Source organism: Thunnus thynnus, chromosome 23 (genome assembly GCF_963924715.1).
Source record: "Thunnus thynnus chromosome 23, fThuThy2.1, whole genome shotgun sequence".
Lineage (NCBI taxonomy): Eukaryota > Metazoa > Chordata > Actinopteri > Scombriformes > Scombridae > Thunnus > Thunnus thynnus.
Genome location: NC_089539.1, coordinates 12,470,746 through 12,483,177, shown reverse-complemented (window position 1 = coordinate 12,483,177; position 12,432 = coordinate 12,470,746). Strand labels below are relative to the sequence as shown.

The following is a 12,432-nucleotide window of genomic DNA, read 5'->3' as shown; positions in this document are numbered from 1 at the left end:
AACTGGACTTGGTTGAAGATACTTGAAGGTGTTTTGCCTCTCATCCGAGGGGCTTCATCAGTCCTAACCCTACCCTCCTTGGATAACCATGACCTGGATGACTGAGAAACTTCAGACATCCACCGATCTGCTACTATGCGCGTTCTAACAAGAGCCAACAATTATAAATACCTTTTGACCCAGATCTGATCAGAATACACAAGTGAACGGATGCTGAGACACAGCAGAAGGGAAAACGTAGAGGGAATAAATTACGAGGCTACGGGGAGAAAGGAGGAGAGGAAAGGAGCTCACACTTACGGTTCTTGCTATGCATGTCTTTGTGGGAGCAAAGTGGGGAGGGAATGTGGGGGGGTGGGGGTTGTGGTCCAGGACTGTCTGTCTCTCTCTCTGTCTGTCTCACAGGGAAACTACACCCCGGCTACCTGAATGAAAACAGAGGGTTGAACACGTCATAAACACAGAGAAACGAGGTAGGGGATAAAAAAAAAAAAAAACTCTGCAAGAGTGCACACAAATCATATGCAACACTTTATTTATAATTGTGTTCATGATTCAAAACAAACATTATGGCTCCTTTCTTATCATCTAACAGCTGCAAGACCTAGCAAGTTTCAACTGATAGATAAAGCGGTGAAAAGCAGCTGTTAATTTTGGGATGAGACCGGCCCTTGTGGTATGTTGAATTTCCTGCCCGCTGATAAGAAGCAAATCTTACACAGCAAGGAGCAGAGAAATGATAAGAGCTCAGGTAGAAAATAGAGACAGCTAAACTGAAAAGTCACTAAAAACTTGGTCAGATTTAAGTCCTGACACTCTGGAGATTTACTTTGAAAAACAGACCAAATGCAGCTACGTGTCATTCGGCAGATAACTGTGTCTGGGTCATTATCATTCATCTTGGAAACATATATGCAAATATTATTGTACATGACTATATATGTACATGGAGGCTCATTCACTGACAAACTATGTAGTATACAAATGTGCACTTGTGGAAACAGACTCCTCCATACAGCTCACAGAAAACTTACATAACTGTAAAATTTTTTTTAAAAAAACAGTCTCTATATATCTTTTATTGCAGAGCTAGATGAGAAGATTAATAAAACTCAAAACACCTGCAGTATAATTTTAATACGGGTGTCCTAAGTGTACCGTAATGTAAAAAAACTCCTGACCAAGTAGCGCTGATGTCCTGCTTAGCCAATAAGCAGCATGAGGGACTATAAGTGTGTATGTGTGTTATGTCGTACAACCCTGTTAATGAGTGTAGTAGTAGGCTACTAACAGCAAGCCTGTTGGAACAGCAGGGGCTGGGCGACAGACTGACCGACACCGTGTGTTTGCACTGAGTGCATGAGTTTACATGAAAGTGTGCTGCAGGTGACTGGAAGACAGTCTGTGTACAATGCATGTCTGTGTGTATTTAAGAGATTAGCTGATGCATGCATATGTCGAACAGGTGTGTGTGGGTATGATATCACATTGAGAACTTATATACTGTAAGTGTACGTGTGTTTTTGTATATGCGTGCCTGTCTCTGTGTGTAGTACGTCTATGTAAGAGCACTTTGTAAGAAGATAATTTGCGTATGAGTGTGTGTGTGTGTGTGTGTGTGTGGGGCAGGTGTGTAAATAGGCCACTGGAAGGCAGCTGTATACAGAGTATCAGGATCAAAGTCCGAAGCCACATTCGCAGGTATGCAGCTACAATGGTGACAATTTCACACATTAAATCACAAATTATTTCACACAGTTTCACACGTTAGACACACACCGTTTTAGTCAACTCAGCTGAACAGTTCAATGAAGCTGCACTGTAGAAATGGACTGCCTGTGTGTGTTTTCCTGTATGTGTGTGATTTCAGCATTTTCATATTTTGCCAGCTAGGAACAAGGTAAACAATAAATCTAAAGAAATATGATCTCAAATGTGCTCTTGTGGTTAAAGGGCTAAGCCAAATACATCATGTACTTGTGACTTTGGGTCCAAAGTCAACCTCTGTTGCATGTTTTGTTTTCTTTGCTTCATTTGGATTCCTGTTACTGTTTCTTTTTTATTCAGCACAAAAGGAGAAATTGCTTTTTGAAAAATGACTTATATTCCAAAATGAAAATTACTATTTGAGGAAGACTGCGATCCTGCAAAATGACAAAATATAAAAGTTCAGGTATTGATAGGGTTAGAACAGTTTGTTCTGAACAACTTCTGATGGGAGAGTTATTCCCCCCACCCCCCATACAGACACCGATATATTGTGTTTTGGAACAGACCTCATCCAGTGAGTAAAGAGCCAGTTGGGAGCTAACCATACTGATTTACAACACATGGACGGCTGCCCAGGCAAGGTCACTAAGCCACTCGACCACAAGGGCACCCTTGCTACTACGCTCTCCTGCCTGCCTGTCGTTATGGCAATGCTGACAGCCCAGCTGGCTGCTGATTGGCTGCTGGCTCATCCTGTGTGTGGACTATTCGCATGAGGAGAAAGCAGAGGCTCTCAGAGCTCAGCTGGGTTTGTTTACATTGAGAGAGGAGCAGGGGAGTGAGGAAGAGAGAAAAAACAGATCTGAGAAAATTAAAAGAAACGTGTATGAAAACTCTCAGCCATCCATGCTGCAAGTTGTACTGGCAAAACAAGAGTGTATTGTGAGCAGTGGAGCATTCTAGTGGTACTATTGAAAATCTATCTGCACAAAGACAGTTTGCCTTGAGGCCTTACAGGTAAACAATATTTTTGGAAATATTTGCAGATAAGAGACTATGTAACATTTGTTCTGAGTTTGGTATTGCTGCCATTATATGCATAGGCTTCAAAATTTTACAAGAGACCAGTAGCCTCACATTTGTTCAATGTGCAATTGATATGGCAGTGAAAACTTTGGCAGAGTTTTTACAGTGTTATTATCATGTACTTATAAATAATTGCTTATCATTTTTTAAGCAAAAAAAAAGAAAAAAAAGGGTTTTGGATCCATATAAACAAAACTAATAAGGCCTGCTTTGTTCTCAGTCACTGGCTCATTAATTGGGCCTTCCACTATCACCTGTATATTCATTTTCTTCTTTATATATGCAAAATGTTATGTGTTCTGACTGAACTTTGATAGTGAGATGAGGTAAATAAAAATATTTTGGTGCCATTTTACTTACTTTGCCATTCTAAAACTAATACAAACTTAAAAAGTAAAGATACTACCTCTGATGTGCAGTAGAAGCTGGCATTATAATTGGCCCCTACCCTCAACTAATGGTTCAGACACAGCCAAACCACAATAACAATAACACAACAGTGGAATGAGTAACACTACCACCAGCAAACCAAACTGAGCAGAACTTCTGTGGTTAAGAGCAAAACTTTCCAACAACAGCTAAACATCATGTGAAAATGAACAACACACGTACTTACACAACAACAGACTCAGACACGGAGGCACCGAGCGGCACAAACACTTATAAGTTAGTGAAGGAGTGAAACGAAACTGAAAGGAAGCCGAGTGTGCCTTCGATCTGCCTTTGAGCTCAATTAATCCGACGCTACAGAGAAAAGTTGAAGGTCGAGCAGAGAGAGGCAGACACTCCTACCAACGAGCAAAACCGCAACCCTTTCATCATGTGCTGGACCTACTCGCACGCAGCAGGCCACCAGCAGAGAGTGTTTAGCAGAGACAGACTGAGACCGGAGAGAGGAAATCGTAGCAAATGAGAGAATTGGAAGGAAATGCTGAAATATGTGAAACATGGTGTGGAGTGCTGCTTTATCCAAACACACGGCTTCAAAAGCAAGAGAAAATCATTTGAACGTATTGCTCAAAAGATTGGTACTATCCATCTTTCCTTGACTGCAATTTGTTCAATGTAACAAACATCATACATCTACATTGGTAAACTGTTACAATAACATCCTAGTCTGTCCATAATGAGCTTTGAGGTTCACTCACAAGCATTAAAAACTACTTCTTTGCACACTTTCTCTTTACAAACTCACTGGATGGAGCATGATAGCGACACTGCCAGGGTGAGGGATTTATCTGGCATCCCACTGGGGCAACTTATGCTAAGAATATAAATGCTTCCCCTTACTCTATGGAGACTTAAATAAACAAGTCCACTAAATGGGACAAGTCTCTGATGTATAACATATATCTTAACATTTTTGAACAGCACATATTAAACATCTATTCTGCTATAAATCCTAGCTTCAAGTTAGGACCACCCTCTTCTTCACACACAGCCACACTGAGCAGCAAACTGGGCATGTATAACTAGGAGCCACTGACCCCCTGAGGCACCTACAACCCCCTCTTGAATGAGTGTGTGTGTGTGTGTGTCTGTGTGAGTTTGTGCATGCATGCATTTCTGTATATGTAAGGCCTCACTGCGGATTCGATGCACAGGTCAACCATGAAAGCAAATTCATGATGGATACACACAAATGCCACTGCAATGAATAAAAATGCTACACAGGGTCACAACATCTAATGTGAAATCCCCAGTGGGGAACAATAGCACTATACTTGTGAGGATGCTTCAGTGACATGATGGAAATGTGCAACAATGGGAGGAAATGCATAAATCATCATAAGAATATCTTGGCAGGGCCAGTTCCTAGCGGCAAAGCACTCAGCAGGGGTCAGGAGGAGCTTTTATCATGTCTTGACACAGAGTAGTATTGCATATAATGCTTCAAATTTAAGAATGAATCAACTATAGTAGATGGACATTATGACTTCTAGGTCGTTGCACTAAAATGATAATAAACATAAAAATATGTGATGGAACTTTTCAACTAGTTGGCATGCAATGCTTGATTGTTATCTTATTGTGGCCTGAGGATTGTTTTGTTTTATGAGGAGCTCCCACTACTACTGGCTGTATTAGTGTGTGCATGTTTTAGACCTGTTGTTACCCGACTGTGTGCGTGTCAGTTAGCAGAAATGCTGCCAACAAGAGAAGGGGGGTGGAGGGGGGGGGGGGAGACAAAACAACAGTGGCTGCCAGGAGCCTGTGAGTGTGTGTGAGTCTCACAATACCACTGACCTCTTTCTGCTGAGAAACAGAAAGTGAGAATGTGTGTGCATGCAACTCCGCTGGCCTCTCTTCTCTCAGGGAGAAGCAGAGTGTGTTTGTGTGTGTGTGTGTGTGTGTGCGTTTTCATTAAAGCATGACCATGTGTCGTCCCCCCGCCCCCCCCCAGCTCAAACAGACGGCTCAGACTGGTGCACGTGCCGCAAACAGAAGGAAGCAGCAGCAGCAGCAGCAGCAGCTCGCAGGCAGATGCGAGCGCGCTCAGTGGAGCCACAATCAAGCAAAAACAAGAGGTAGACGGACAGGGTGGAGAGCCAATGAGAGTCAGGATAACAGCGCAACCGTTTCAACAACAAACACTCTTAAAGATGAACGCCTCCTACATATTTTCCTTTTTAAAAATCCATACTTTAATCTAAATTTTAATTTTAGTACTTTTGCTTTGACATTTAATATAAGGGATAACCACTGATGAGTGTCTGAGCAACACGTCTACTAGGTCAATTAAGTTTGTAGCTGAAGATTATAGTTTCCATGGCAACAAATGTCACAATGTGTAAGATAACAGCATATAAATAAGTGTATAAGTATATACCGCTGAGCAGTGTGTGTGTGTATCATATGTATATTTGTCCCTTAAAGCATTTTTGAAGACTTGTCCACAATTACTCTTCTTTCTAAATATATATATATATATATATGTGAACACATACATACATACATATATATATATATATATATATATATATATATATATATATATATGTGTTCACAACAATTCTACGTAAAAACTCTGCAGCAACAGCTTGTCAAAAATTCTTTTTGTTTTCTTTTAGCTTAGGAGTACAAGAGCTCCCATTTTCAAAGCTTTGTTACATTATCCCGAGAGAAGCGATGGCTATTTTCATAATTGGCTTTGTTCATATACTTATGTCTTAGATAAAGAGGCTTTTGCACAATTCTACATCTGGTTGAATATTCTATAAATTATTTAGTGTTTTCCCGCTATTATCAGCCGGCTCTCAGCCTGAGTATTTTCAGGCATCAATGTGCAGTGTTTGTTTACATTGAGTACAAGTTGCCGGGAGGTTATGTTTCAAAGTCTCCTGCAGGGATAAATAGGAAGTATTGTATTGATTTGAATGTGTCTGAGCATGCTTGTTCCACATCTCTGCATGACAACTGGTGATTCTCTGAGGTTTGTGTGGGTCTATATGTATTTCACTGAAGTGTATGATGTAACCCTGTTGTGTGTAAGTATGCCCTGAGGGGTCGCCATATGTGTCTCTTACCATAGTGTGTGAGGAAGCCCTGAGGAGTGACCACCTGATTGCAGACATGGCAGACAACAAGACAAAATTCCTCCAGCGCTGGAAACTGGCTGTGGATGAGCATCTCTGAAACAGACACGAAGAGCAGAGACCAAGATTTATTTCCAGAACAGACACAAACATAATCAGAGACGAATGGAGCATATTTTTGAGTGGCATGTTGGTCAGTTTAGCTGTTTACATCATCAGAGAGATCACTGGTTCAGTTATTTCATGCTAACACAATGAGGAACTAGCATTATGCAACGTAAAGATACATTATGAGAGGATTTCCTTAAATGCAACTTTTTTTGCTGGACAACATTTGCTACTTATTAACTCTTTCAGCTGAGCAGTCATGGATTCATTGTTTTAAGTCATTTTAAGTACAGTCTCCCATTCCTAAGCACATTCACATACAGTTCAAAGTAAATTTATTTACATTGGTCTCTATTACAAGTATCTTTCAACTAACTTATTCTCATTTTCAATTAATTAACTTTTCATTTTCTCAATGAATCGATTATTTAAATTGCAGAAAGTAGTAAACAAATGCAGATCACAATTTCCTAAACGGAATATCTTGACATATCCTGTTTGCCAGACTAACAGTCTACAATGTTTCATGTTGTGTATACTATTTGATGTCAACTCCTACACACAACTGCCAGCTATAGTGGCATGGTGCTCAATATCAAAATGTAGGTTTAGAGCTGCTTCAGGTGCAAAAATATATCACTTGTTGTCACACAGTTGTCACTACTATCACTGGCTTGGAGCACAATCTACTACAGACACATGGATGATTACTTTATGTATGCTATAATCACACAGTCAGAAAGAGACAACTAAAACTGGCAATCTATTCACACTAGCTAGCATCCTGTGTGCTTGCAAACATTGTGCCTTGAGTTAATAAACATGCATGCAACTAGACAACCCCCGCCCACTCAACAAATATTCATGATTAATACAAATATGGAGAAAAACCAATATGTCCAATGGAAAACAGCTATTATCTCTTTTGGCTAAGCTTTGAGAAGCTAATCTTCCTGTACCCAAACAAGCTCCGCTGACAGAAATCACAGCACTTATTAGCAAGGAGCTTAACCAGACTCACTGAGAGGAGGTGGGATGTGTGTGTTTGTGTAAGATCATGAGGGGGGGAAAAAAAAATCTGAGAATGTGTGGGTGTCTGCGTACGGGTGCATGTCGTCATGACCTTGCATTGCTGGCGAGTTTTCTGTCATCCAGAACAGACTGACAGTAACGCTTAGTGCCCATCAGAGTGTTTGTGTGCAGGAAAAGGATGTACTAGGTCACTCAAAGTCAAAGTACACCTCATTATACATTATACACATCGGTATACAGTGTGTGTGTATGTGTGTGTAATGCTGAATCTGACATTCAAGAATGTGTGTTGGTACCGTTACTCATTCATGAACTCTTCCAAGGACACTTGCACACATTGGGGTTGTCATGATCACTAGATATTTCATTGAGTTGTATTAAAGGGGGCACATGCAGATTTCCAGGTCTAACTGTATATTTATTTTCTGGGACTCTACTGGTATATCATTGCATGATTTACAGTAAACGAAAAAAAAACTCCTTATTTCACTTTCGTCCTTATTTCACTCATATTGGCTCTGTATGCAGCCCCTCAGCTCAGCCTCTGTCTGAAACAGGCTGTTTTAGCTCCCGTCTCTTTAAGCCCCCCCCTCCCGATGAGCCCTCTCTGTTCTTATTGGTTAGTTCTGAAGCTGCATCTCAGCCGAGTTCTGGCAGCTCAGGAAGCTACATAAACAAACAGTAGTGGTAGAATTTCACTTTTTTTCTCATTCTTTCCTTGAAATGGACACACAAACAAAACTACTTTAGCAATAACCTTAAGAACAAGGGCTACCTATTGACGTCTGATGTCATCACAGGGAGGAAGTAGAGGTAACATTGTAAACGAAGCATCAGAGCAGGCCGATCCCTGGGTTTTGACTTTCTAGGAGCATTTTTACATGTTCACCTTAGGTTTTGGTACCATGTTTGACATAGATATCTGACATCATAACAGTATCAAAATAGCAGAAAATCACAAAAAGCATTCAATGTCCCCTTTAATACTGTAAATACTCAACAGTAATGAAAGTGAATTTAATTAAGGTCAATATAGTATTAACCAAAGCAGTACCATAAAACTGGTATTAGCATAAAATATAAGCAATGTAAGTTAAACTTAAAAGGAAAAGGGCATCATATCAGAACTACATTGGCAGGTCCACTGAAGCAGTAAGCGGTAAGATGCTTTTCCTAAGTCCACCTTGTCAATACAGATGAGATACTTTCTCATCTACTTTCCATGGCCATATTTCCCAGGCATGATCCTGGATTTAAGCTGTAACTAAGCTGCAAAAATGGACACAAACAGAAAGGTTTGACTCGGTGTGAAAAACAACTTTTGTATATTGCCATTGCAGTCAACAGGCTATGAAGTGGTAAGAATTAATAACTCTGTAATGAGAACAATTAACAGAGACTAGGAGCACTGCTGGCAGGTTAGCCAAAAATTGATCACCAAAGCCTGTGTAATTCCTGTGATTGTTTTCAGAGGAAAATGAGCATATTTCCTTGTTAATAACCCCATCCAAATGTATGATGGGAAAAGATTTGTTTTATAGTCAAATGGCAAATTCCAAGGGTAAGAGAAACAGAAATGGACTTTAGTGGGAATACTGAAAAAAAAAAAGAAGCAAGAATGCAATTTCCTCTGCGTCTGCCAAGGCAAATGCACACTAAGTGCGTAACCTATTTCTGCAGCCTGAATTGTGTGCGTGTGTCTCAAGCCAACTGCCGCAGCCTGCCAAATGACTGACAGGCCAGAAAATGAACTACACAAACAATCAGTCACTGGTGAATAAGCATGTTTAGAACTACTAAAACAATCTATCACTGGGCACTGATTACATTTGGAGTTAGCGAATAAACTTCCCATTGCGGGATTAGTGTTTTGAAAGCGACTTAGAAGAACTTAAAGGTTTGGAAGCACGAACCATCAATGCGAGAGGAAAAAGTGAACAGTAAGTGTTCTCAGCCCTGCTCTAAAAAAACTGAGGTTTGGTTGACCAACATCAAAGTAATAGTGCAACTGTTGTCATTTCATGTCCATCATCCATGCATCAATTTACCCCACCCCCTCCCCCAAAAAACACTATACAAATAATTATAATAATAACAATAATAATAATAACTTTATTTATATAGGAATTTTCTTAAAAATGTTACAAAGTACTTAACAAAAAGGAAATAAAACCAGACAAGGCAGAAAAAAAGTAAGTAAAGACAATAAAATGAAATAGATCAAATAAATAAAAACATATATCAAACATTTCCAAAAGCTTTCAAAAAGAGAAAAGCTGCAATTTAGTGTGTCTGAGTTCAGCAAGCAGAGAGTTCCATAGTATGGGAGCTCTTATAGCAAAAGCCCAATCACCCTAAGTCACAAACCGTGACCTGCGAGTAACCAGCAGGGCTCCATCTGCAGATCTTAATGGCCAAGAGGGCATATACCAGGTCAATAAATCAGAGATGTATGTAGGTGCAAAGCCATTTAAAGCCTTTTGAAGTGAGCGATAAAATTTTAAAAATCAATGCAAAATCTAAAAGGGAGCCTGTGTAGGGAGACAACCACTGGGGGTAATATGCTCATGCCTTTTCGTCGGGGTAATAAGTTGAACAGCATTGTTTTGTACCATTTGGAGACGGGGAAGGGAGCCCTGGCTGATACCTGAGTGAAGCACGTATGTTAAGTATGTAAAGTGCACTAATCAAGCCGAGAATAGACAAAAGGCATGTACAATTGATAAAAATTACTTAATTTAGAGTATCTTTAGCTAAAAGAAACATGACTGAAAAACATTTTTGACTTGATCATCAAAACAGAGGTTTGCATCAAATATTATCCCTTGATTTCTAGGAGCTTGCTCAATATTATAATACAGATCACCAAGATTAGCACCAAAATAGCTGATGGAATTTGGGGGACCAAACAGAATGACCCCAGACTTATCATCATTAAATTTAAGGAAATTTCGGGACATCCAGGATTTAATATTAGAGATACAAGCAGTACGATTTGCTAGGCTGCTAGGATCAGTGGGTTTTAATGGCAAATAATCAGTATAAAAATGGTTAAGCACATAATGATTCTGAATAACATGGCTGCGAGGCAGCATGTATATAGAGAACAGAAAGGGGGCCAAGAACGGAACCTTGAGGGACACCACAACTCAACTGAGCCATTGAAGAAGCAGAATTACCCAGAGCAACAGAAAAAGTTCTGTTGCAGAGCTATGAGTGTAATAAGCTGAGAGAAAGTTTCCAAGTGATGTAAGAGGATAACATGATCAACTGTATCAAATGCGCCACTTAAATCTAAAAGAACTCAAATCAAGCAGTCACTTCTGTCAGCAGTAGGTCATAAGCAACCTTAACAAGAGCTGTCTTGGTACTATGAAGTGCTCTAGAACCAGATTGGAAACAGTTAAAAACACTATTATTATTCATAAAATTTATCAGTTGGGATGAGATTAATTTCTCCAAAACCTTAGATAAAAAAGACAAAAGGCAATTTGGAGATTGGTCTGTAGTTACTTCAAGACAGGGGGTCCAAATTAGGTTTCTTTAGCAATGGGTGAATAATAGCATGCTTGAAACTGTTTGGAAAAGAAAAAGAAGCCAGGGAATTGTTAAAAACTTGCAAAATAACAGGGCCAACAGTGGAAAAAACTTCCTTGACCAGTTTAGTGGGGATGATATCTGAGATACAGGAGGAGTTCATATGGGAGACTGTATCCTCTAACACTAAAATTGTGATGGGTTGAAACTGGGAAAAAGAGGCAGAACTAACATGAGAAAAAGAGTGTGAGGATCAGGCTGGATTTGGGACCTGATATTCTCCACCTTATTAACAAAATGAGAGAGAAATTTTTCTGACAGCTCACCATCAAGTACAGAAAGAGAAGTGGAGGGACCACTAATGATAATTGTGGTGATTTCTGGATATCAATTCAGAGAAATAGGTCAATCTCGAATCCTTAACTGCTTCCTGATAAATTAACATTCGGTTTTTAAGAGTGTTATGTGCTCATTTGGACTCGATTACCTTCCAATGACATTCAAATTTTCTACAGTTTTAAGTGAGTTTGAGTGTGATCGTTCAACCAGGGGAGGTTATTTGATTTTTGTTTCCTCGTTTGAAAGCACTGCAATTTGGTCGAGGATGGATAAGCACTGATCGTTAAATGAATTTAACAGCGCATCTGGATTGAGAAGAAATATAGTGGAATTAAAGCAGAATGAATTAAAAGCATCATAAAATTTAGCTGCAGAACCAGCATTGAGAATGCGCTGTAAGGTGGTGACTAGGAATAGAGAGCTAGGTAAACTTTAAAAAACAACAGCTTCATGGCCAGTTTCCAGCATATCAACTAAATTAAGACACTTGAGAGAGAAACCAGATGAGAGAACCAAGTCTAAGGTGTGACCCATAGAATGTGTGGCCCCTTTAATAGATTGAATGAGGTTAAAAGAGTCTATAAGATCTAAAATATGAGAGATGAGGGATTGGGAGGGACAACATACATGAATATTACAATTACCAAGAATAAGTACCCTGGCATATTTAGGCATAACAATAGATAAAAGCTCAGAAAACTCAGAAATAAAACTGATTTAGGAGGCCTATAAATTAAGATGCAGAGTAAGTGGGCAAGGCCAGTGATTAAAAAACTTAAAAGGAAAGAAAATCATCACAGGTAACAGGATGGCACTTAAACTTATAAAAAACAGCAAGACCCCTCTTCCAGAAGACCTGGGAATACGAGAATATGCCAAATCAGGGGGTGTAGCCTAAATCACAGTGTACAGGAACAGTGTCCCCTGGTGACAGCCATGTCTCAGTAATCATAAAAAAGTCCAGATTATTAGAAACAATAAAATAATCCATGATAAAGGATTTATTGCTAAGAGATCTCACATTCAAGAGGCCAAAATTGTTTGGTGACAGGGCAGAGGGAAAGGAAACGGGCATACAGCAAAC

At 39.6% G+C, this 12,432-nt stretch overlaps 1 protein-coding gene across 2 annotated transcripts in view; it reads right to left on the bottom strand.

Moving 5' to 3' along the window:
• Nucleotides 1-12,432, bottom strand: part of atxn7l1 (ataxin 7-like 1) — a 36,638-nt gene that overhangs the window by 19,793 nt on the left and 4,413 nt on the right. The window contains exons 1-2 of one of the 2 annotated variants that reach the window (XM_067582541.1): nucleotides 6,324-6,428; nucleotides 301-425 (exon numbers count right to left, since the gene is read on the bottom strand). In XM_067582541.1, the coding sequence (XP_067438642.1) occupies nucleotides 301-316 (16 nt within the window). In that variant the 5' untranslated portion in view covers nucleotides 317-425; nucleotides 6,324-6,428. Of the gene's footprint in view, nucleotides 1-300; nucleotides 426-6,323; nucleotides 6,429-12,432 lie in introns of those variants that run through there. The other variant, XM_067582543.1, reaches the window with a different exon arrangement.